At 46.3% G+C, this 24,654-nt stretch overlaps 1 protein-coding gene across 3 annotated transcripts in view; it reads left to right on the top strand.

The window, feature by feature from the left end:
- Window positions 1-24,654, top strand: part of LOC119402280 (solute carrier family 22 member 6-B) — a 47,864-nt gene that overhangs the window by 2,708 nt on the left and 20,502 nt on the right. The window contains exons 2-6 of one of the 3 annotated variants that reach the window (XM_037669408.2): window positions 730-1,149; window positions 2,386-2,693; window positions 4,315-4,637; window positions 5,818-6,142; window positions 8,003-9,259. In XM_037669408.2, the coding sequence (XP_037525336.1) occupies window positions 1,095-1,149; window positions 2,386-2,693; window positions 4,315-4,637; window positions 5,818-6,142; window positions 8,003-8,248 (1,257 nt within the window). In that variant the 5' untranslated portion in view covers window positions 730-1,094 and the 3' untranslated portion in view covers window positions 8,249-9,259. Of the gene's footprint in view, window positions 1-729; window positions 1,150-2,385; window positions 2,694-4,314; window positions 4,638-5,817; window positions 6,143-8,002; window positions 9,260-24,654 lie in introns of those variants that run through there. The other 2 variants (XM_049418565.1, XM_049418564.1) reach the window with 2 other exon arrangements.

Below are 24,654 nucleotides of genomic sequence, written 5' to 3'. Positions count from 1 at the left end.
CTGCTTACACGACCACATTCTACTGGTGACGTCACGACCGACTCTGGGGATAACAAAAACCCAGATTGGAATACGGAATTTTACATTTATGTGGTGACGCGGCCGCGGCACGTAGCGCTGTCTCGTTTGGCACTCTAAATTGTGACAAAATACTGAACTGTATGTGGATGTTTAGTAGAAACGTTAAAAAATATCTTAGGATGTTTAGCAGCCCTTTAAAATGTTATGTTCATTGTTTTTCGTTTGTCGCGCCTGTAACGGCTTAAGCGATTTGTAAACAGAAGCTGGCATCAAGTTGACAGGACCGGCACATGGGCGGCGGTGACTTGCTTCTGAAAAAAAAGAAACAGCCATAGCCTGTCCTTAACACACCTTTCTGTGACAAATGTAGAAATATAAAATGAAAGCAGTCCTAATTTTTTATGTATTTACAGCTTACTGCCATACAGACAATATGCCTTTACTATCGAACCCGCATTAAGAAAGTATATATAATCTTGCCCCAGTGAGGTGCCTCAAGCATCTGCTGAAGGGGCCAGCACTCGCTGACGTAACAGCCATGGCGAAGGAAGGCGGGCAGGAAGCACTCGATAAGGAACCGCCAGACAGTAACAGTGATCGCTTGTTCCACCTGACCGGCAGTACTTGTCCAAATGTGGCTGCGCCGTGCAAGCGGTGAAAACGATCTTCGATGTACACGAATAATCATTTCTTTCTTCTACAACGCAGCTGGCAACCATGCTCGCCTACTCCTACAGCTTCACACTACTATTCATCGATCTGGAACCGGTCGAGCACTGGTGCGCGTCGCCGGAGCAGTTCGCCAACCTATCCGAGCAGCTGTGGAAGGACACCGCCATCCCACGCGACTCGAACGGGGACTTCAAACAGTGCGAGCGTTACGATCCACTGGAAGCGCCAGCTTTGCCACTAGCGACGTCCACGTTCCGTCCTGGAGGCCCCGTGTCAGACCATCTGGAAGCCAGCACCCAGTCACCTGTGACAATAGACCGGACCAACGCCAGCGAGGTTCGTGTGAGAGCTTCGCCTATGGACCTGGTACCCCGGGCAGAAATGCCATCGCCCGCTGGGACATGGTCTGCGACAGGTCGTGGTACCAGGCACTCTTGAAAGCGGCGTACACAGGAGGTGTGCTTCATTATGGTTTTATCGGCTACTCTTGGATTTCGAGATGACGCCGCGAAATGCAATAACACCCGTGTATTTAGATTTATTGCCATGTTAGAGAACCTAGTTGCCTAAATTTAATTTAGGGTTTGTTAATACAGTGGGCGTAATAATCATTTGGTTGAATAAAAATAGCGCGAAAAAACGCATGACAAGGCGAAGAGGCTTACAGGGCAAGCGCATCTTCGTAATATCATGCGTTTTATCGCGCTATATGTATTCATCACGAATTACCAACTCGCTCTACAGTCTATTCTTCTGGTTTTAGGACGTCAGAGGCGCAGGATGGCTAAGAAGGAAAATGAGTACTTCCCTGCATTAGACCTAAAATTTCCTCGTTTCCGTGGAACTTTCGCTCGTTTGTCCAAGTAACTGTGAAGTTTCCAACGTTCATTAAATAAATATCTCTCTTTTAGCATCAGCCGTACTGCTAAGAATGGAGTGCCCGCTAACTCAAACGAATATTTAAAAAAAAAGATAAATTACGACCTCTAGAACAAATGCGCCAGATGCATATAAAGTGGAGTCGTGAGAACTTACAGGCGGTATTTGTGTTATTAATAATTACTATTGTGTATTTGAGCATGACGACTTTTATCACTATATCTTGAATCGATAAAGTACGTAAAGCTTAGAGTTGTAGGAAACATGCTTGGTACTTTTCTTCGAGAACTGTCGAAGGCGTACTCCTTTCGTAGACTTTTACAATATATATATATATAGATGAAAGATGTATGACTGATGCAGTACCCACTCGCCGTGCACATAATTCGCCTAAACATGCTTTCGCAATTTTTATTTTACTAAAATGAAATTGTTAGCGTAGTTAGTCCTGCTTTTAATACAAGGAAATGAGCTTGTTCCCTTTGCCTCTTTTATTTCTTGGGTCAGTTATCCTCTCTTGCGCCAATTTTTGTCTGCCGTAACATAATTCTTAAGAGAATAGAAATATTTCCAATTGTAAAAACACCTGTCGCATAAAAATAATACTGTAAAGGTTCCACGGAAGCGTATTGTCATGCAGTATTTCGTAAAATAACAAGCGCGTGAAGGAGGGGCAGTATCAGAAGGCGCAGACGGAACAGCTCCTATCCAGGGCAGTCGCTATTTTGCACCATTATGGTTTGTGTCAGCCTATCGAAATCAGCGCACATTGGAGCAATTATTTCTGACATTTTTTTCCTCTCGGCTTTGCAGCGAGTGTCTTGGCCATACCATGCGTAGGCATAGCGTCGGACAAGTTCGGTCGCCGCCCCGTTCTCCTCTGGGCTTCAGGCCTGGTGGTGTTGTCGGGTGTGGCTACCTGCCTGGCGAGCTCCTTCTTAGTCTACGCTCTCCTACGCTGCCTCTCGTCGGCTGCCTGCAGCGCCATAGAAGTGATCTCGTTTATTCTACTCTTCGAGAGCACACAGCCTGGACCGCGGGCGCCCTACTGTGCCCTGGCCATATGCTGGCCCACGCTGCTCGCTCCAATATACGTCGCCGCACTCGCCACCTTGATAAAGGTACTCGTTTCTGTATTAGTTTTAAGGCTCAATCTTTTGATACCTCATCCAACGCGAACACTGGCTGGCATCCCGCGTGGGCGTTCCGCGGAGTCGGCGCCAACACGAGTGATACAAAAAAATAACGTGATGACTTCACCATGTGACGTCACCAATCGCAAAAATTTGTGACGTCCTAATAGCGTCATCACATGACATAATCGCTTGATCAAATGTGAGCCGATCACGGAGGCAGGGCAAAACCAGGTGAGGTGCCTCCGATCCTGGAGGCAGTGCGAAACCACGTTAGATGCGGAAAGGTTTCGGGGGGGGGGGGGGGGGGCAGGATCAATACATCGACTGAAAAGAAATGGATGGTTTTCGCCTTCGAGTCGTTTTAGTTGAATGCACAAGGGATCCTGTGAATTTTTGCTTCAGTATAAAGCTCAGCCTTTTGGGGAACGTCTCCGCTTATCATCGAGCGTGACTGCCAGTGTGTAGCTCATGTGGAATGGCTTCCTGACTGATCCGCAGGCAATCGCACAATCGAGTCCCTGACACCCGCTACCATGAACATGGCAGAGCAATACACTAACAGTTAGGCCACCACCGCACGCGCTGTTCTTCGGCTGTAACGCCATCTATAGGTGGTATGCACATGACGTCATCCACGAGGATCGCTAGCGTCGGGGTCACCATTTTGAAGTTCCGCGCTCTCGCCGCACGCGCAAAAAACTCGTTGCACGCACTGTGTCCGAGATCTGTACGGCGACATGGATGACTAAAGCCCTCCGGAACAACTCGTTCACGCCGACGCACGGACAGCATGAACAGCATGCACGAAAGGACGTTCAAACTGGTGTGGCGATGGTGTTGCCACCTTGCGGATCAAGGCTCTGCGCATACCCCGTATATGTCCTTACAAAACGCTTTTCCTAGGTATCGTGGCCCCGTAGCAGCTGTACAGCAGTGTGCTGCATCAAAGCACTGGCGAGCCCAAGCAGTTAACGGTACTGCAATGTCTAATTTTAAGAAAACTGTGGCCGAAGCAATTGAAAGAAGAGGGAAGAAGCCTGCCCGCGCTGGCGCTAGCAGGAACGTTACTTCTGGTGGTGTTAGCGTGACCAGCCCAGTATTTGCTAACATCGGAACTTAAAAATAACTGATAATGCAGCATTAATGGAAGCAAACGAGGCGTCCTTTTAGACAACTGCGGTTAACATTATGCTGAAATAAGCAAGACTCTGCTGGTTAATAAAGCCCAGCAGAAAACGTGGTATCAGTTGCGATATTAATTTCGTTTAATATTCATTTCTCTGAAAATAAATAAGCGCCTGGAGCCCATTACCGAAACAAGCTGTCGATAGGCTCAGTTCAGAAGCAATTATTACAAACCTGAGGAAAATGTGTGGCTAAATGTGTGCTTGCACCCCTCTATTCATTCAATTGCAGTGTTTTATGCGTTGATCTCATCTTTGCGGTTGTTACTACCCTTGTTGATTGTTCTTTGATGTATTTTTTTTCTTTGTGTCCACTCCTGCAATGAGTTAAGCGACTCTTCAGTATTGCTAAATAAATGAGTAAAAACATAAAAGTGTCCCCGGAAGGCGTATATGATGATAGTTCATAACAAATATTTCAGGATTGGGTCATGTTCAACTTGATGGTCCTGCTACCATCGGCGCTCCTGCTGGTGACCGCTGGGCTAGTCGAGGAATCCCCGCACTGGCTGCTCGTGAGCCTGCGCTTCGAAGATGCCGAGCGCGTCGCCGTGTACGCGGCCAGATTCAACGACGAGGACACGGACCGAGTGCGGAGGCGCATCGACGCCATCCGGCACGCAGCCACCGTGAACAAACCAGGAGGTCGAGCCGCACCGCTTCTGGAGGCTGCCAAGCGATCCCTGGCGGCTACAGCTCTGTGCGGTGGAATGGCATACCGAAGTTTCGTCATGAGCGTAGCCTGGTGAGCTACTATCTAACGGCACATCCACGGGTAAACTTAAGTGAAGGGCAGCAAATGGTTCCAACCGAAGGCTTAATTCCAATCCAGTTTGCTTCATATAAGCGCATACGCTAATTATTCCGTATAAAATGAAAATCACCTGACCGACGAAGACAATAGAAGACCCGCCGCAGTGGTTAAGGTGATCGACTGCTGACCCGCAGGTCGCGTGATCGAATTGCGGGCAGGGCGGCTGCATTTCCAATAGAGGAGAAAATGCTTGAGGAACGTGTACTAACATTTAGGTGCATAATAAAGGACCCCCGGTGGCCGAAATATCCGGAGCCTTCCACAGCGGCGTCCCTCATAATTATATCGTGGATTTGAGAAGTGAAACCCCCTAAAATATTTTTAGAAGGCGATGAACTATGTCCTCAAACTTTACCTGGGAGCATTTTTGCCTTCTAGAGCGACCATTATCTCACCTGGATGTCATTTACTAATACCCATATTGTCAGATTACTCTTATCTCGAGATTCCATGCGGTATTCTGGTAACACGGTAACGTGCAAAAAGTATACAGACAAGCTAAAAGCCTTTATTATTTTGAAAACAGGCGTGTACAATTGTCAACATCTCGGATGCTACCCGGCAATTATAATATAGGGATAATATCTGGGGTTTAACATCGCAAAACCACGATTTCGTTATGAGACACGCCGTAGTGGAGGGCTTCGGAAATATCGACCACCTGGGGTTCTTTAACGTGCACATGAATCTCAGTTTATCGACCTCAAACATTTTTGCCTCGATCGAAAATGCAGCTGCCCCGGCTGGGATTCGATCCCGCGACCTTTGGGCCAGCCGTCGAGAGCCATAACCACTAGACCACCGTGGCGGTGCGATGCTACCTGGTTAAGTGATAGAAAAAAATGAGAATAATAAGTTACTAAAGCGCTGCGGAACTTCCCGAAAGCAGCACTTCCCTATATCATTTCTTTCACGTTTCTTTACTAGGTGGCTTTCGTAGTGCCAATTTTTTTCACGTATGCTTTCAAACGATAAATCAGTTGTTTGTTTGCGCACGCATAGTGTATATTTGTCGTACATCGTTATACCTTCCAGCGTACAGTTTTGCATAAATCGCCCGCATGCCAGTGCTTTTCCCATTAGGAGCAACCAAAATCTTCGCGTGGCACAGGTTCACATTGTTCCTCATTTACTACGGCGGATTGGCGACCGACAGCAAGACGGTAAGCCGCGACTACGAGCTCGCCAAGTGGGTCGTGGTGATCGGCAACGCGCCGGCGATGGCGGTCGCCTACTTCCTGGTCAAGCACCACGACCACCTTGCCGCTATCGTTCGCGTGATGTCCACGGTGGGTATGGCTCTCGCCTTCCATGCTGCTCTGGTGGCCTTTGGACTGCCGCTGCCGCTCACCGTGCTCATCATGTGGGTGAAGCTACTCCTGAACATCACCTACGTCGTTTTGTGCGTGGAAACCGTCGAGATGTTCCCGACCGAAGTGAGAAACATTCATTCTTTGCTCGTGCTTCAAAATATTTTGCGACAGTCTTCTGCGACATATTCAGTGTTAAGCGCAGAACTTTTATAGCGGGACGGGACAGCAAGCAGCGCACACACACGCGCATCCCGTCATAAATACCATGCACTGAACACTCGATATGTCGCACCAACAAATTCAGAAATCTACCCTTTCTAAATGCGAGGGGCGCTTCGCCTCAGACTATCTGTTTCTTTTCGCCTGACATACTTCTGTTGCTTTGCGCATGCATGATGTGTGAGAGTAAGTACCTGGTTTGCGTTAGTTTACAATGAGGTTAATTAGACATCCTGCAGTGTTCGTGACATGAAATGAAATTAACATTCTGTGTATTGCTCTAATTGGACAGTATTTAAATAATAGGCGATCGAGTGCCCAATACTCCTCCGTCATGTAAGAGGCATAGTGTTTTTCTTTATAAACATGTCCCGGCAACTGGGGCTGTTCAATTTAGCTATCTACGTGATAACGCATGCTTATAAAATTAATGTAGTGTCACGTCAGCAAATGCATTTTTATATTTGTGCGTGTATAGTTTCCATATCATTTTTATCGCAAGTATTATTTTTAGCTAAAGTATACTGTGATGAAAGACGCAACGAATGAATTGAACCAATACAGATATTCGCCTTTGTGCATCAGGTCTCTTTAGATCACATTTGTTGCTTAGTCTCTTTACACATTAAACGTCTCAAGCATCCTTACAACCTTTTCAAAACTGCCCCGCCATGGTGGTCTAGTGCTTATGGCGCTCGACTGCTGACCCGAAGGTCGCGGGATCGAATCCCGGCCGCGGCGGCTGCATTTTCGATGGAGGTGAAAATGTTTAAGGCCCGCGTACTTAGATTTAGGTGCACGTTAAAGAACCCCAGGTGGTCGAAATTTCCGGAGCCCTCCACTACGGCGTCTCTCATAATCATATCGTCGTTTTGGGACGTTAAACCCCAGATATTATTATTATTATTATTATTATTATTATAACCTCTTCAAAACTCACGTTAGTTTTAATGCCCCAGTGAGCCAGCTTAAATATACACTGCGCGATTACCTGATATAGCAGAGAATTGCGGACATTCACATGACTGCTTCAGGCCCTTTTTTTACCTTGATTACCCAGTATAGATTCAATTACTTTTTTGTGCTCTTCAACGAGTGGTCCAAGTATAACATATTTTCATGCTGTATGTGTGAGTTTCTAAGGCAATGTTTATTATTGGTGCTATACGTTTGGTCAAGCGAGTTCAGATATTTTTCATAATGAATCTAGTACCAGTACAACTGTTCTTATTATGTGATATCCGATGCCTGTTGCTCTTTGAAGGGTTGCATGTTCTGTCAAGCTGTCAGGTAAAATATTTTGCCTGGGGCACCAGCAACATGTGTTGTTGGTAATACAGTGGATTCTATTTCTGGTTCTGTTACTTTCTGCTTGGTTATCATAGAATGGCAGAACGGCGTTCAGCATTCTTGACATTCGACTCCTACCTACTCCTTTAAATTTACTGCTTAGATTTACTCCTTAGATTTAGGTGCACGTTAAAGAACCCCAGGTAGTCGAAATTTCCGGAGCCGTGCATTACGGTGCGTCTCATAATCATATCGTGCTTTTGGGACGTTAAACCCAAGATATTATTAAAACGCCCAGCTAAGTCACTGCGTCCCAACATTAGTAAAACAATTCTAGGGGAAATTGAAAACAAAAATATTCGGCGTGATAAAGAGAACGTTTTACGGCTTCACTGCTCTCTTCAATTTAAAGATGAATTTTAAGGTATAAAGAACTGCACAATGTTGTACATTATGTCTGCACAAATATTCCAGATGCGTAGTGTCGGCTTCTCTGGTGCCTACATGTGGGGCAGGCTGGGTGCCACTTCAGCCAGTGCCATTAAGGACCTCGAGGACCAGCTGACAGGAAGTGCCAAGGCCTTGCCGGTTGCCCTGTGTGCTCTCTGCTTGTCCCTGTCATCGCTGCTCTTGGTGACGCTAAGCAACGAGGAGTCACCTGATGCGGCAGTGATGGCACTGATGTGGAATGACGAGAGACAGAAAGAACCGAAGCACTAACGCGGTCGTGTGCCACTTAGGCGATCCTTAATCTCAATCCTCGCGTACGCCTTCTCGTCGACCACTGAGAACTATGAGCATATGTGAACTGCTTGTGTTCTTACGTATGGGTTAGATTTTATTGTGCTATTTGTAATAGATCACTAATCGATGCCAGGCTGCATTAAGGTATTTTATTTCGCAATTTTAAACGGCGATTTGTCGCGTCTTTTAATTTCAGGTACTACATATCATTGTCGTTTTTAATTTGTTTGAACTCATTGTCTCTCGTAAATAGCGATAAATGTCTGCGTTCCGATGAACTTTGGTCGGCAACGTTCATTTCATTGATTGCACGACAATTGTGAGTTCTAGCCACCTTCTTATTTCGGTTTCCGCAATAGGAGATACAAATGATCGCTGCGTGCTAAGTCTGATAATATTTCACGCTTTCCACCGGCTTTATATAGCAACCAAAAGTGTCACCGTCTACCTCCTACCCCCAGTGTATGTCGTCCCGACATTCTTAAGTGTTGGCTTCAAGTAGCACGCCCATGTTGACCGTTGGTGCAAGGGTTTTCAAAAAATTCACTTTATTCTCGGTACTTCTTGAGAAGGCAAGAGGCTCTTCTGTGATCCCCGAGCTCACCGGTTACATGCCCAAAGTATGTATGGTGCCAGCACGTTAAGGTTCCCCAAAATCGAAAAAGAGCCGCCTTGCGATGCCTGGGCATATGAAAACCGCAACTGCAAGTACGTTGCTGGAAATCATGACAGCGCCAGGTTGGCCTGAAGGGTCTCACAGACGGTCCTCGCTACTACAGACTTTATTGAACCTCGTGCCCACTTTTTTTACTGGATTAAAATACAGAACACATGCAGAAGTTTCCAATTATTCCGAAGCACAGCCCACTTTTCTTGCCCTTGTTCTGGCAGTACTCGTTGCAGCCGGAAGGATCGCGGCAATCACAACCTGCACGTTCAGGAAAACTTTGTAGTGCACAGATGATTCTTCACGGACAGTACTCAAACTTATTAGTCGGTATTTGTGGTGTCTTGTCTTGTCCCATGTGTCCGCGTTTGCACGTCCAATGTTTTAAAATGAATACGTACCAACTAGCTCAGCTCTCTGTTATTCAAGCTTACGTCAACCGCGGTGTACGTCTTTTCCCGCCTTGTCCCTTCCTGTCCCGTTTCTCATTCTTACTGCTGAAGCGCACTGTGCAAAAATCACATAAAATAATTGCAATCCACCACTTTAATTTATTTTATAATGTAAGACCACGCTTTCCCCCAAGAAGATGTGCGCTTTCTGCGCAAAAGCATACGCGCTAAAAAGTGCAGTAGATTTGTAGAAATGCGTGTTTTGTGCATCATTGTCGTAGTACGAAAACAATGTAGATTCCTATAATCAAAAGAAGGAGAATATAAGCGCTCGTTTTCCTTTATTAAACACAGCGTTAATGAAAACGACCAGTCACTGAAGCTAAGTTATAGGGTACGTTATTTGTAGTTCTTTAATTTTATTGTAGTAATTCTGATATAAACGTGAAGAAGTAAAAGAGGTCGAAAAGACAACTTGCCGCCGGTAGGGACCGAACCCACAACCTTCGGAAAACGTGTCTGATGCTCTACCAAGTGAGCTACATCCTCCCGTCTACATAATTAGTAACATAGTATTAGTAACATTTAACCAAGTAACGTTGGAATGATCCATTTATTATTATGTCGGACGCGCTGCAGCAAGAATATTAGAGAAAGAGCCCTACACATCATCCGCATACGCAAATGGCAATCCTGTTTTGTGAACTGCCGAGTTAAAGATGAACAACATATGCGGGAAAGCATCGTGTCAAGCCGAAACTGTTCGCCGTATCACTGAGCCTGTCAGTCATGCAATCCCAGTGAGTAATATTAGACTTTGGAGCTCCGTCCGTAATAATCGCACAATGACTCGGCATAATTGTTAGAGAGGGTTCCCGAATTTCTCATTTCTCTCTCTTACGACCCAAATATACACAGATAACCTGTAATGGGAGCCTAGTTGCTCTATGACAAGGCAGCATTTATTACATCCACCTTTTTTTTTCACGGCGGCGCTGTTAAAGCAGAGCTTGAATGTTGTCGCTGATGCTCCCACCATAGCGAAGCGGTTATGTGCCATAGAATTTGGGTGGGCTCCACTGCACAGGATAGGTTCACTAAATATGAAGAAGCTGTCTATAACTAGCCTAGCGCGTACGTGCGAAGCAATTACTAACATCCTAGCCTAGCATAGCCACACTTAGTATAGCAATGTATTGCAAGGTGGTAGTAAATGGAAGTGAGGGTGTGTAAGATGGAGAGAAGGAGGCAGGGTATAACATAGCACAGTGGAGTCGGGTGGAGAACGGAGGCGAGTTGGAGGTGTCAGAAATGCAGGTTGTCGTCGAGTGGAGAGGAGGAGTGGGCGAGTGGAGAGGAAGCTGCGGCGCAGGTGGTACGGCGGAGGCGGGTTTGCGAGAAGGCAATGTGCAGCCACACCGAGCGCAGGTGCTGCGCCGTTAATAATGCCGTCGTCGGCCTTCGCGACGTTGAGTCAGTGCAGCTGGCCCCTGAATTTCGCTCTGAATTTTGTCTTTAGGACATTGAGTCAGTTGAAGCCACTTATAATTTTTCAACCCACCCTAAGTTTTCGTAGATTTGAAAATAAGCTATGAAACGGAAAATGAAATGGACCAAAATCGTTCTCATGTGAACATGGGTGATACTGGTACACAAGTTTCAGCAATTCTTCGAAAAGTCTATTGAAAGGTTCAACGAGTAAATTTGTCTTAAATCATACTACGTATATGGAATGGCCGTAAAGCCTTCGAATGGTGCAGGATCAAGGTCACTGATCCACATTAAGCCAAAACTAATCTATTGTGCAAACCGATTTGGTGCTTTCGCATGGCCAGTGACTGCCGATTGGCTTCCAGGTATCTACTGCACTTTCTTTGGTAAAGTCGTCCGTTTACGTATGGTGATTCAACATTTGAAAATGAGAAAGAATCGCTGCAAGGTCATTCATCTGATAGCGCATGTCGCTACAGAACTTGAATGCACAGATGTGACATCCACTTGCAATTTTGGGGGATCGCCAACATATTCGCATGGTGATATGCCTAGGAACGCATGCGCCTTATAACAAGCGCAGTTTTAGCAAGCACATATTGAAGTGATTTGCTTGTCTACAGCGGAGCTACGTAGAAACTAGTCCTATTCCTCCTTGCTCAGTTTGGGGTACGCCGACCGGCACTCCCAGAACATGTGAGCTAGAGTGGAGGTCTGGCCGCAGGACGCGCAGTCGTCGTCGTGATATCCGCTGGTGTAAAGTTCGTGTAAAAGGGCCAGACACGGATATGCGCCGGTATGTAAGAGCCTCAAAAAAACGGCATGCGCCCTACCCCACCGCACCTCCGATACAGTTATTTCGCTCATTCGCTCATTCACGCGACGAAAAGGTAGTGCAGTGCTGGATGCTACATAAGTAAGCCGTAGAACTTCCTAGTAAAGACACTGCTGAAGACCGCTGTCGGAAGTGCATGTGTTAGTTGCGTGAGCCCAGCCAAAGTGCGGACTAAAATGTGAAGGTGCGCACTTGGCATGACAGCTGCAACTTCTTTCTGTTCATGCGTACGTTACGCCTGCGTTGTTTTGTGCATCGCCTGTGTCAGCTAGTGAGAGAGGCTGCGCGCCGTCGAGTACACGGCGAAACCAATTTCAAGTCGCAGCGGGAGGATAGAAAAAAACCTGATACATGTCCAAATGCAGCGCTCGACAGGAACGCAAAAAAGTGTCACGTTGATTGTGTTCCTTCATTATTATTCACCAAGGCACTGAGAATTTGCACATGAAAGTAAAAAATCTACTACTTCTGTCAACACTTTTGAGCGTCCATACATTATATACTACTGTCTACGCTGTGGTGGACTTATTTATTTGTTTACAACACCTGTAAAGGTCCTCAATGCAGAGTGTTACCTGGATCCTAACATCTTTCGTCATCCTTCACAGTATAATATTATTTTTAACAGCGCACCTGTTCTAGCTCGTCGTAAAGTGAGTTGAGTGTGTGACCGTGCCAGAAAACAATCACCATCATGAACGGTTATGTGCCACAGAATATAGGCAATACCCACCACTCACCGCTGGGCCTGTAATAACCCTGAGAGCGAGTACAGAGAAAGAGAGAAACCTATCACCATCATGAACGGGTGTGTGCCACAGAATATGGGCAATACCCACTACTCGCCGCTACGGCATGGCCTGTAATAACTCTAAGAACGAGTACAGAGAGAGAGATATACAAAGACATAAAGAGAGAAAGAAAGAGACGGCAAGAACGATGTAAAGAAAGAGAAAGAGATAAATTCTTGCCGCGAAAAAAATTCTTCATGAGGAGGGATTCGAACCAGTGTACCTGCGATCCGAAGGCGAGCGTCCTAACCACTCGGCTATCCAGGCACGCTAGCGGAGCATAGCATAGCCTTGTATAGTATGGTGTAGCAAGGGGTGGGTAAGGGAAGTGAGCGTGAGGAGGAGAGATGTGATCGTGAGAAGAAGGAAAAGGAGGAGGGGAGAGAGTAAAGAGTAGCACAGAAAGAAGGAGAAAGAGAAATAAAGAGAAAGGGATGTAGAAGGAAAAAGAGAGACAGAGAGAACATCAACTAAAGAGACAGTAAGAAGTAGAGAGAGAAAAAAAGAGAGAAAGAGAGACGAACCAAGAATCGCGTGGTCTAGCGAACAGATACCGCACCACCTGGCCAAGCCGCGCATGTGCAGTAGCTAAGCCACACCCATAGATGGAGACATCACGCGCAACCTCGGTTCTATAGCGCATAGCCTGGCTGCGTACTCCTGAGGAGGAAGCCGCGCATCTCGAAGCTAGACGCACCGATCGACGGGGAGTGTGAGCGGCGACGGTCTCGTGCTTCGCTGTGACAAGCTATGCGCGACTTAGTGCGAACTGCCCGCAGTTTCTTTTTAAGCTAAGTACTGCATGGAGACGTCTACTAATAGACTAAAGCAAAGGGAAGAGCAACCATTGATGCCTAATGGTGACATGTGAGAAAAGAATCACTGAATGTTGTATGTCAACTAAATATTCCGCACATATGTACTAAGGGCATTAATTTATAATTCATTCATCAAACTTGATTTGTCAAGATAACTCGGTGTCGATGTGGCCGGAGCCCTAGGGCTAGGACCTTACTGGGCATCACTGCCTGCTGTGTCAGTTAAGGCCAACTCTACGCCTTGGTGCCGACTCGCGAACAGTAAGCACTTCATTATGGAACACTGTGGGCATTGCACCAGCTTTGATCAAGCGTCTTACGCCTGTGGCAAAAGTTAGGTCGCTAGTGACCGAGCAAGTCAACATATTGTACGAGCGACATCTTGAACAACACACCGACGGATATGCTGAGAAAAATAAAGAAGCCGCTAGCTACGCGTCTTACGTAATTCCTGCTCCAAAGTGTACCGTGGCCTATCAGGTCTCACCGCGTCGTGTACTCTACAGCGTGTGAAGTATTAGCGATAGAAACAGCCTTGCAAGAATTCAACTGTCTGCCTCATCTTTCCTGCTGTGTTTTCAGACAGCCAGGCTCTCCTGCAATCACTGTACTGTGGATCCCCCTTTGAGACATTGACCGCCGTACACCATAAGCTGCTAAATAATTGCAAAAGGATGGATTTGCTACTGCAGGCGGAGATGCCACTGGAAGCCTTCCGTACAAACTTTGCGATTCATACCAACAACGAAGAATCCGCCGCACTCAAAAACAGACACCAAACAGTCTATCCTAAACCATTTTCTATTAGTATAGCCTCCAGCGCTGACAACGTGATTATGTGACCTAAAATAACTGAAGCGCCCGTCCTTGATTGCATCCTCACTGAATTAGGGCCAGCTGAAGCATACGGGTGCAAGAAATGACTTCGCACATCACCACATTGTTCGCAGTGTAACGTGTGGCATTGAACATTACTTATCAGATTGTTCTGATTTCGACGCACAACGTGGAACGCTATCAGAAAAACGGTAGCGCCAGATGTTCATGCGCTTATGTGCAACTATCATTTTTACCGCGCCAGGACGCTTTTCTCGGCAGAATGCCATTGCAAGCTTGCTGTCATCCTGTCGCCAGGTATACGTAGCTGACTTGCAGAGGCTTATAAGGCCTGCATAGACTGCGGTCATAGCCAAGCGGACGCTACGTGAAGCTCAGCTCGACTATCTTCTTGAGAAAAACCTGCGTTCTCACCTATGAGTATCACCTACGTAGAACACTTTTGTTCAGATATGATACAATTAATAAGCTGTCGTCCGCAAAAACATGGTATTTCATTCAACTTACGTATTCTTGAGTGGGCTTCAAGGCTCCTATCAATGTCTACTTGCTCAGCTCTCTTCTGAGTACCACCGTTAGTGCCGTCCGTGTCTTCATCATTTCCAGAGCTGATGTCCAGAAAAACTGCGTAAAGCATGAAATATAATATCGCAATGGGAAACGGGATTGTTTTCAAGGTATATTAAGCACTTCTTTGATCGTCACCGCATTAATTGTTGTAACAGAAAAAAAAGAAGAGGAGTTTGTTCAAAATAGCTAAGCTTTATTTAACAAAACTGAGTATCTCCGGACCACTTTATGCAGCATAAAAGGTACCAAATTTCACTAACAACCAAAACGCTTCCTTCATGTTCAATACATATTCCTGCCCAGCATTTTCCCACTGTAAGGAGTAAAACGAATTAGGGACGACCTCAAGCAAGTCAACAAGGCCACAAAGTCACATTCAAACATGAGGTTAAAGAGACCGTAAAACACCCACGTGAACTTGGAATGTCCCTATCATTTGGGTAAGATGTCCCACAAAAGTACTGGTTAGGGCATAATGGTGCAGCACTGCAGAATGAAAACGCGCACAAAATAAGGGCTGTCTTCGTCATAGCCCTTCTTCTGCGTGTGCTATTTTCGTTCCTGGGGTGCTATGCAGGATGGCCCGAGCTTCTCGGGCACACGAGTTTGCTCCGAGCTCGCATTACGGCGGTCAGGACAGGAAGACAGTGCGGAGCACGCGATAGCAGCGTTGATAAAAACGGCTACAAGAACGAGCATGGCGTCACATACGCATGTGCGGCATTTGCAGCGGTTTTCAAAGGAACGCCGCGTGCGAACGCGTGAGCGCCGCCACTAATTCAACATTTTGACAGTGTAGCGACGTCAGCGTGATTGTCGCGCTATCTTTATGCCAACTGTTCATCGTGCCTCCCATGGGCGTGCTCGTGGGCGTTTGTCCACTTTCGGGGAATTCTTTCGTTCCACCTGCAGCATGGAAATTTCCACACTCGAAGGCAACAAGGGCGCACACGCAGCACTCTCGTGCAGCTCGTATCGCTTCTCTAGAATATTGCAGACAAATAAATGGACATGTTACTGCTATACAAACATTAGGTGTCTGAAGATTTTTCTGTAGTAACGAATCGGCAGAAACAATGTCTCCACAAACAAGTAAATAATAACATTTCTCGCAGCAAATCCTACCAGGGGCGCTTGCTTCGTGGCTGTGAGTGGTACATCGTGAGCGCGGTGAAGTTGAATGCGAGACATCGTAGCCACGTGATGATATGACCTTTAGTTCTTCGTGCGTGTGTGCATAGTCTATGCGATTAAGCTGATAGATTAATCGTGCCGGTCGCTGGCGCTGCGCCTTGAGCACTGCTCCTCCGCAAGAGCAAACGCGATGGGCGGACCCGATCTTCGCCGCGGGCGTCTGTCAATCAAACTGATTGACGTGCGAACTCGGGCACAAACTCGTTGATTCTGAAAAGGCCCCAGTTCAACTCGGGACTTCCATAGTGCCGGTATGCATGTCAAGTGTCTCATGCAGTGGACGGTACTCAGCTTCTTTGCATATAAAATAATTTGGTCAGCTTGCACTACTTGTACAAGGCTGGGGCCATCGGAGGAGCTTGTGGTCACTTAGCTTCTTCGAGCTTATTACGTGGCTCGTCTACTCAGTATGCTTGGCCTGCTTCAGAGTAATGAGCTCGGTCTCAATATTTCGTGCTATTCATTAGCTAGGTCTTCATTAACACGGCAGTGGATAGTCATGTCTTAAATCGTAATGTTTTAATTAACAAAGCATTAATTAATCAGGTTTCATTATCAAGGCCATCATTAGCACGAATGTACCTAACATAATGCTAATTAGAGTAATCTTAATTACCGTGTACTTGGAGAGTTCTTAATTACCTTGGTTTAAATTACCGTACTCCTAATTAGCGTAGTGCTAATTAACATGACCTTAATTAGCTCGGTATTAACTAAGATGATACTGAAATGTCCTGTCTTGATTGTTAATGTTTTAATTACCACGATATTAATAACTCAGGTTTAATTCGGGAGGTCCTGATTAGTACAGAGGTAACTAGCATAAGCCTAATTAGCGCTATAATAGTGGCCACAATCTCGGTATTATCTTGGTTTAAATTACACGCTCCTAATTAGCGTCGTCTTAATTAGAATGGTCTCAAATAATGTGTTCTTAGCTTTACACGGTTCATTAGCATGGTCTTAGTAAGGCGTGGCTTAATTAGCTCGGCCTTAGCGTGATTTGGTTTAATCAGCTTCGTCATAGCATGTCCTGTCTTAACTAGGTATACCGCCCAGCCAATTAGCTAATCAGCCGGCCGCACCTGCTCGTGGAGCGAGCAGACGATTAATAGGAAGACGAAGAGGGCGCGCGCTGGCCGAGCAACGCGCTAGAATGTATAAGCCGACCATGGTGATTATACACGTGGCCTCGACGATTAGCTCTAGCCGCGCTGTTGTAAGGCGCTCGGTCGGAACTAATCTCGGAGGTCATGGTGCTGATTATTCTGAAGGATACTTAGTGCAGATAATAAACGCTTGCAAATGGATTCAAACGGCCCGCGAAAACATAAAAATATAGTTAGTAGAACTTTCTGTCACTTTTCTTGCATGGGGGCACTTCTGCACTCAGTGGAACGACAAACAAATGAAAGAAGGTGCCTCTAGTTTGAATACACCACCCAACCTTCTCGACCGCCCTTGACTTGACGCCGCGTTTCATCGTGACCAATGGAACGGAGCGCGCGCTCAGGGATGGATTTCACCTTATCGTGCTATTAGCTCGTTCAAAAGGGGGTGTCGCCAGAGCTCGGAAAGATACCGAGTTTCGCCGAACTCGGGCCATCCTGCATATCTCCCCTGCTCATGAATATTCCGCCGCAGCGCATCTTGTAGTGCTTCGTACATCACGATGGCCAACATCATTAGTTTGGTGTTGAGTAGCATGATGGGGTTACGTAAATGGATGACAAGGCGACAATGCTCCACATGAAGGTTATGTCGAAGTGCATTATTGTCTTGAATATGTTCTGTTTTTTTTTTATTTTTGTGACACGCTGGTCGCTAGTTCTCGGTTTGCTAACTAGCGGCGTTCAGTCCACGCAAAAGTGAATGCTGGCTTGTTAATGTTGCGGACCAAATGGCGCTACGTAACCGACAGAGACCAAGAAGAGGACCTGGTTTTGGGGAGGTATCGATGGCTGTGTTACCGTTGAGCGCAATTATCGCGCACCTAGTGCTGACCCTGTTACCTACGCTGCGCATCATGCGTACGTATGCCAGGAAAGCTGCGAGCCGCGCAGTTTTCGGTGCGGAAGAGAAGGCTGGAGCGCCAAGCTCACCTTGTGTATTCCTGCTTGGACTAGCAGTGAAAGTATGTGGTACGGAACCATCCTGTGCTGCGCGATCTTCACGGAAGGATACAAGTTAAGTCCAGAATTTGCACTTTAAGCTTTCTATTTGCTAACTGTAAAGGCGCGCAGAAGAGCACAAGCGCTTCTAGCGCACCCTGGGTCTGGAAGTTGACGACATGCATATGCGATTTTTTGTTCTCATCTCTTTATTGGCGTAGACGTGAAGTCTTTCAGAGAACGAATGTAGCATGCCAGATGTTACCTAAGATATGTGCTTGAGAAAACAACACAATATGTAGAATTGTTAAGTGAGATTGAAACGGCGAAAATGAGATAATCAGGTGTTTGCGAGATAGCATGCATGCACACTCATTTAAAATGTCAAAATTAGTAATATTGTATTGAAAATACTGCTTTGTCAACAGCCAAATCTGTCAGTGCCTCACGTCCCCACTTTTTTTACGCTTGCTCTCTTGCTGCTTACGGTATTGGCAATAGGAGAGCAAACGATTTTTGAACGCGTAAGAAAGAATTCGAGATAGTGGATTCCTTCCTGCACTAAGCGTGCACACCTTGTTTTCCTGCCATGGTTATGTAAGGTCCTGCTACAGTTTATCAACGTTAAGACCATTCAGAAACATTTTACCAGATACACTGGCAAACGCCTCAGTCAGCTGACGCCAGGCGGCAAGGGCAAATTGACACAAAGGATGGCACAGCGTACTTACCAGACAAGACGAAGAGCATAAAGACAACGTAGAGGAACCCCATCTTACTCAATTCTTCGAACGTAGTCCCATATACTGAACACTATATAGAAGAGAAGCTGTTGCTATAGGACCACATGATGCTACTCAGTCGGACGCTCTTGAACAGTATGATAGACAGTGATTCACGATTTAAACTAACTTGTTCAATGCGTAATATATTCAGAAAAAAAAAGAAGTTCGAAAATATGGCATATAAATTACATGTAGTCCGTCTGTGCATAGGCACGTGCATGGACCTGCGTAGCATAAAGTGTAGTTGACCTTAGAATAAATTGTGCTGTAGATGTTCGGTTGTTCTCCCATTAGAGATATTGCTGTGGGTATGCATCATTATGAAGTTTGTGTCGCTAGCATGTCAAAAGTAACACGAATACAAAAGAACCAAATATAACTAGAATTACCTAATCAATCAACGGCATTAGTACTCAGTTGACACAGAATAATGAGTGAGATAAGTAGGTGAAATATTTACTGCGATACTCAGTCGTGGAATATAGAAACAGAGATTTTAAAGAATTAGACACTCACAGGAAGGGATTATCACAATTTTATGCTAAGAATAACATCTGCCGGTGTTTTACGAGCCCGTACTACCCGCCGTGGTAGTTCAGTGGTTATGGTGCTTGACCGCTGACCCTAAGGTCGCGACATCGAATCTCTGCCGCATCTCACTCAGATAAAATTGTATAGACCCGTGTGCTTAGACGAATATGCACGTTAAAGAACCCCAGAGGGTCGTAATCTCCAGAGCCCTAAACTATGGCATGTCTCATAGTCATACCGTGGTTTTGGGACGTGAAGCCCCAGCAATTATTACGCGCAAGATCTAAAATATGACTATGATACACGCCGTAGTTTGGGAACTTCGGGTTGGCTTTTACTACCTTGGGTTTCTTAACGTGTGGCAATATATAGCTACAAGGCTGTTCTTTTGATTCGTCTCCATCAAACTGCGGCAAGTGTCACCGGGAACCACACCCACGCCCTCGACGTTATCAGCGGGACACTTTACTTGGCACGCAACCACGGCGCGTGCAACACTGCACTGTGATAGGTGCAATAAATGCTAATGAAGTGAAGTAGGCTTCGTTGCTCATAAGTTCACTTGCTCTACCCTTAGCTTTAAATGAGGCGCTGATAAGATAATCTTTTTATATTGCGATTGCAATTATATGGACAATCTCGGCTGATTTTTGCCGTCGTTGGCCGCCGTCATTCACCGTATATGATATATATATATATATATATATATATATATATATATATATATATATATATATATAAAAGCCACAAAGAAAAATAATTCAGAAAAACTTTCCGACGCGCGGACTCGAACGTGCGACCTCTCACTTGCCAGCGCACGGCGTTAGACGTTAGGCCACGAACAGCAACGTCTTACAGCCTGCTAACGGCGAGCTATTTATATACACCACATGCTTCAGCATGTTTTCTTAGGTAACACATAGATGGCGCGACGTGCGCGCGTGGCGCGCTTTAAACATCGTCGCTCCGCTCCTGCGAACGCCGTTGCTGTTCGCCCTACAGGGCGTGGTCGCCTTCGTGTGCTTAACTCTAGGAAAAAAGGGGCGGCCTCTAGGGTGGAGCGGGGGGCACGAAGGTTACTGCGCTCGCTGCAGCGGCCGCGTTTGCGAAAGGAGTGCGCTGTTCAAACAGAAATAAGGAACAACTGTGCCAATTAGTTCGCGTTCGTCTTTTGTCTACCTGTTCGTTCGATTCGTGCGTCCTGCTTTATGTTTGAGCATTGCGCTTCAAGTGTCGAGCTGTGACGAATCGCGGGTGCCCGCCCGGCACCCGCGATTAGCTACGGTGGCGCACCTTTGACGGAGCTGACCGCAAATGGCGTGGTAAAACTCTGTTTCTAGAAGTGGTTGTACCTGTTGAGGTTCTCAACATGACCGACGGCACTGCATGGTGTCACGGAATATGTTCGTTTACCTGAAATGCGCTATGCACTCAATTTCGTAAATGTGAAGTCATCAAGCGTTGGGTTGAATGGTGCTGCCGTGGGGGACTTTAAAAAAGTTCGTGCGACTGAAAAGTTCCTCTAACGGACGTCCATTCAAGTAGTATTTTACTGTAACGAAAATAATTAAAATCAGTCTCAAGCCTTGTAATTAATTTTTTATATTTATACAGTGGACAGGCACGGCAATAGAAATTCATTCCTCTTCGTTGACAAAACTTATTTCGCTGCAACATTCAAGGCATTGAACTGTGTGCGTAGCTCAGAGATATAGGCGAATCACACAAAACTAATATGAACTTGATTATTAAAGCTTTGAATCAGTCTTATCTTACAGCAAACGCGGTTTTATAGCCAACTTGTCTGCAAAGAAAAAAGACGAGAAGTTGTGGGCAGCTCTACGTGAATGCTGGGGAAGTGCATTGAGCGCCCTGTCGATGTGTTTCTCTTCTCGCAGCATTTTTTAGCTCCCGCACCTCGAGATCGGCTCGATACCGACGTATCGCTTGTGTTTCTGTAGCTGTCACCTTGGGATTTTCCTTACCTTGTTGCTGTTTGGCTGCTGGGTCCTGTTTCCCGGAAGGATGGTTGAGCAAACGACGTAATCGTTCCTCTGCTCGCTGTACCCTGACGGCGGAATCTCCTCTCTTTTTCAGCACTGCCGTACTCAGGCGAACGCGCGCTGTCGTTCTCGGTGAGCCTCTCCAGCGACGACCATGGCGGGAAAGACCCTCCACCAGACGGCGCCTTCCTACTGTCTACTGCGTGGGAGTGCCCCTAGCGGCGAAACCCTCGGAAAATTTCCGATGATGAAATGGTGGCGTGCTCTCTCGGTCGAACGGCGAAGCTCGGCGGCAGTTTCGCTTGGAACTGCGTGACCATGCCGCCATTCGCCTTCGGTCTATAAGTGCATTGCATTTAAAATCCGCCAGATTTCACGCATTGTGGGAATTAATTTCATGCGAAGCAGTCAGGCGGTAGCAGCCTATGATGGATTAGAGCACTGCACGGGCCGTGATTCTCGGCCCGGGCCCGGCCCGGGCCCGGGACTTGTTCAAGTTTACCCGCCCGAGCCCGGCCCGGCAACTCAAAAAAGAGACCCGGGCCCAGCCCGAACCCGAGAAAAAATTTCGCCTACCCGGCCCGGCCCGGCCCGACCCCAGATCGGGCCCGACAGAGGCCCGAGCCAATAATCTAGGTGGTGTTGCCTGAAGATAGAATCGACCGCAAGGGCGTTTTAAGCGGCAAATGTCTACGCATGCTTGGCGCATGCTTCGCTAGCAAGTATACTTTAACCTATGGTACTTTCTTGTAAAAAGGGGCTGGCTCACCGTGGAAACAGTTGAGAGGACGTAGTAGATACGATGAACGTTTGTTCGGCAATGGTGTACTGCACCCAATTTTCTAGGAATACCATCGGTATCATCAAGAGCGTTTAGTAGCAGATATTGTAGGAAGAAAAGCGATTTCCAGCATGAGTCCGGTTTTGATAAGGAGCGCAATAAAAACAGAGGGGACAAAGAACAGAGCGCTCTCTTCACCTTGTTTTTATTGCGCTCTCTATTGAAATTTATATGGACACGAAAGTGAGACAATGAATCGGTTTAGATTGATAAATTGTGCTTTTAGAAATCTAATGTCGTTAGTTTCACCAACAGAGATTCATTAATAAAGGAGAAAATCAAGGTCAACGTTTCTTTTTAAATTTCGCGACAAAATCTTACGCGTGACAACACGGATTTCAAAGCGTATTTTTCGTATTTTGGCGACTTTGGCTTGTCGAAATTTTCTGAAACTTCGTATGTTAAGTCTGTGGCTCCCCCTCGGAAGACAATGCACTTCATTTTTACGGATTATAAACTGCGTGCGATCTAGTAGACGCCGTCACAATCTATGACGCGTTTGATGCGGGAATTTCATGGTGGCGTCACCAGCCGTAATTTCGTTTTGCGCGTTTTCGCGATTCCCATACGTCTTCTCGCGGCAGGCGTGGTGATTTAGAGTAATTTGCTAATGGGACAACAATCGTTTCCTCCTTTAATGTCCCTCCAAAGCATGCTGTAACGACAAAGTCCACCCTTCTGGATGTGTAGCACGTGTATCTTCATCGTAGTAGCACCTTGCCAATCAAGAGAAGTACACGAAAAAATTCAAATTTATTAGATTTCCTGTAAATACACTAACCTAGATAAAAAATACAACGAACCGCGCGCAGCACGTGGACTTTGGAAATATGTAAAAGAAGCCGAATGGAAAAAAAGCAACTATTTGTCACAGCATTTTTTTTATATACCCCACCACTGCTATTATAGACAGTCAATAAAATTTTGTGGCAAAGTTTATAGCTTATTTGTTCGCATGTTATTGTACAAAAAATCAAATTAAAAAGAGATTCCACTTAAACGCACCATGCGCCCTTGCATCACATGTCATGCCGCGCTAAAGTTTCTTGCACTGCTTGCGCTATTCGCAGGGCCGCACATGTGCCTTGAGAAATGTGAAGGCGTCGGTAGTCGTAGTTCTTAACTTCCACCACTGGAGCAAATTTAGGATGTCTTTTTGGACCTCTGCAAAATGAAAATAGCTGTCCAGCTGATCACTTCATTTCTCTATTCCCGAACGTTGTGCCGCTCTTCATTATAACCTATAAATGGCTCTGAGGGCGTCTCCTTGCACTTTTCAGCAGTATTTGTTATGCACGTCTTGCACAGGGCTCTTTTCTGTCTATATTTTAATGGTGTATGCCTTCCTAACGATGTTGTACCTGTAAAGGTGGTCTACGCTGTTAAGACTGCACTGGCATGACTGGCAATAGGCGGACGATGAGATTGCAATCTATTTTCGGGGTTCATTCCAGTTTGGTAATAAATGTGTGAGTAAGCTTCGTGACGTTTACTCATTGGCTGCATATAATTCGAGGTAAGGGGACATTCCCCGGCATGAAATTCGTGATTCTTATTTCAAGCCAGATATTTCGTCAAGGTAATATACTTTGCCTTTAAACATGAATGTACATGTTTGATGGACTTATGCTATTCCTGAACATTCGAACGCTGCTGTGGCAGTATCAAGTAGCATTCGCACTATATAGTGCAGGGGTCTCAAACACGCAGACCGCGGACCTTTCGCTAGCGGCCTGCGGCCCGCACATGACTGTATTCGTCCTATTTTATTGCGATAGCAATTATATGGACAGTCTCGGCTGGAAAATGTCCGTCACCGTCGCCGCCATCCACCGTATATGTATAAGTATGTATATATATAGAAAGGCCACAAAGAAAAACAATTAACAAATTCTTTCCGACGCGCGGAATCGAACGGGCGACCTCTCGCTTTGCAGCCGGCCGCGTTAGACGTTAGGCCACGACAGCACCGTCTCTCAGCCTGCTAACGGCGAGCTATTTTATACACCATGTAATTCAGCATGCTTTCTTAGTGACCACATAGATGGCGCGACGTGCGCGCGTGTTGCGCGCTTTAAAGATCGTCGCCCCGCCTCTGCGAACGCCGTTGCTGTTCGCTCTACAGGGCGTCGTCGCTTTCGTGCGCTTATCTCAAGGAAAGAAGGGGCGGCCGGTGGGGTGCTTCGCTTCGCTCGCTGCAGCGGCCGCGTTTGCGAAAGGAGCGCGCTGTTCAAACAGAAATAAGTAACAACTGTGACAATTAGTTCGCGCTCGTCTTGTGTGTACCTGTTCGTTTGTTTCGTGCGTCCTACTTTATGTTTGAGCAGTGCGCTTCAAGTGTCGAGCTGTGACGCATTAGCTCGCGCTCGTGCTGTGTGCGTTCTTTTCGTGCGTCCTTTGGGCTCGAGCGATGCGCTGGCAATTTCGAGCTGCTTTCCGTTCTTCGCGTTACATTACAATTTATTGCTATCGCAATCATTGCTTCGCCGCTACGGCGAAACTGTGACTTTTTTTAT

The sequence above is a fragment of the Rhipicephalus sanguineus genome, chromosome 8 (assembly GCF_013339695.2).
Source record: "Rhipicephalus sanguineus isolate Rsan-2018 chromosome 8, BIME_Rsan_1.4, whole genome shotgun sequence".
Classification (NCBI taxonomy): domain Eukaryota; kingdom Metazoa; phylum Arthropoda; class Arachnida; order Ixodida; family Ixodidae; genus Rhipicephalus; species Rhipicephalus sanguineus.
This window is presented reverse-complemented; position numbering and strand designations above follow the sequence as displayed.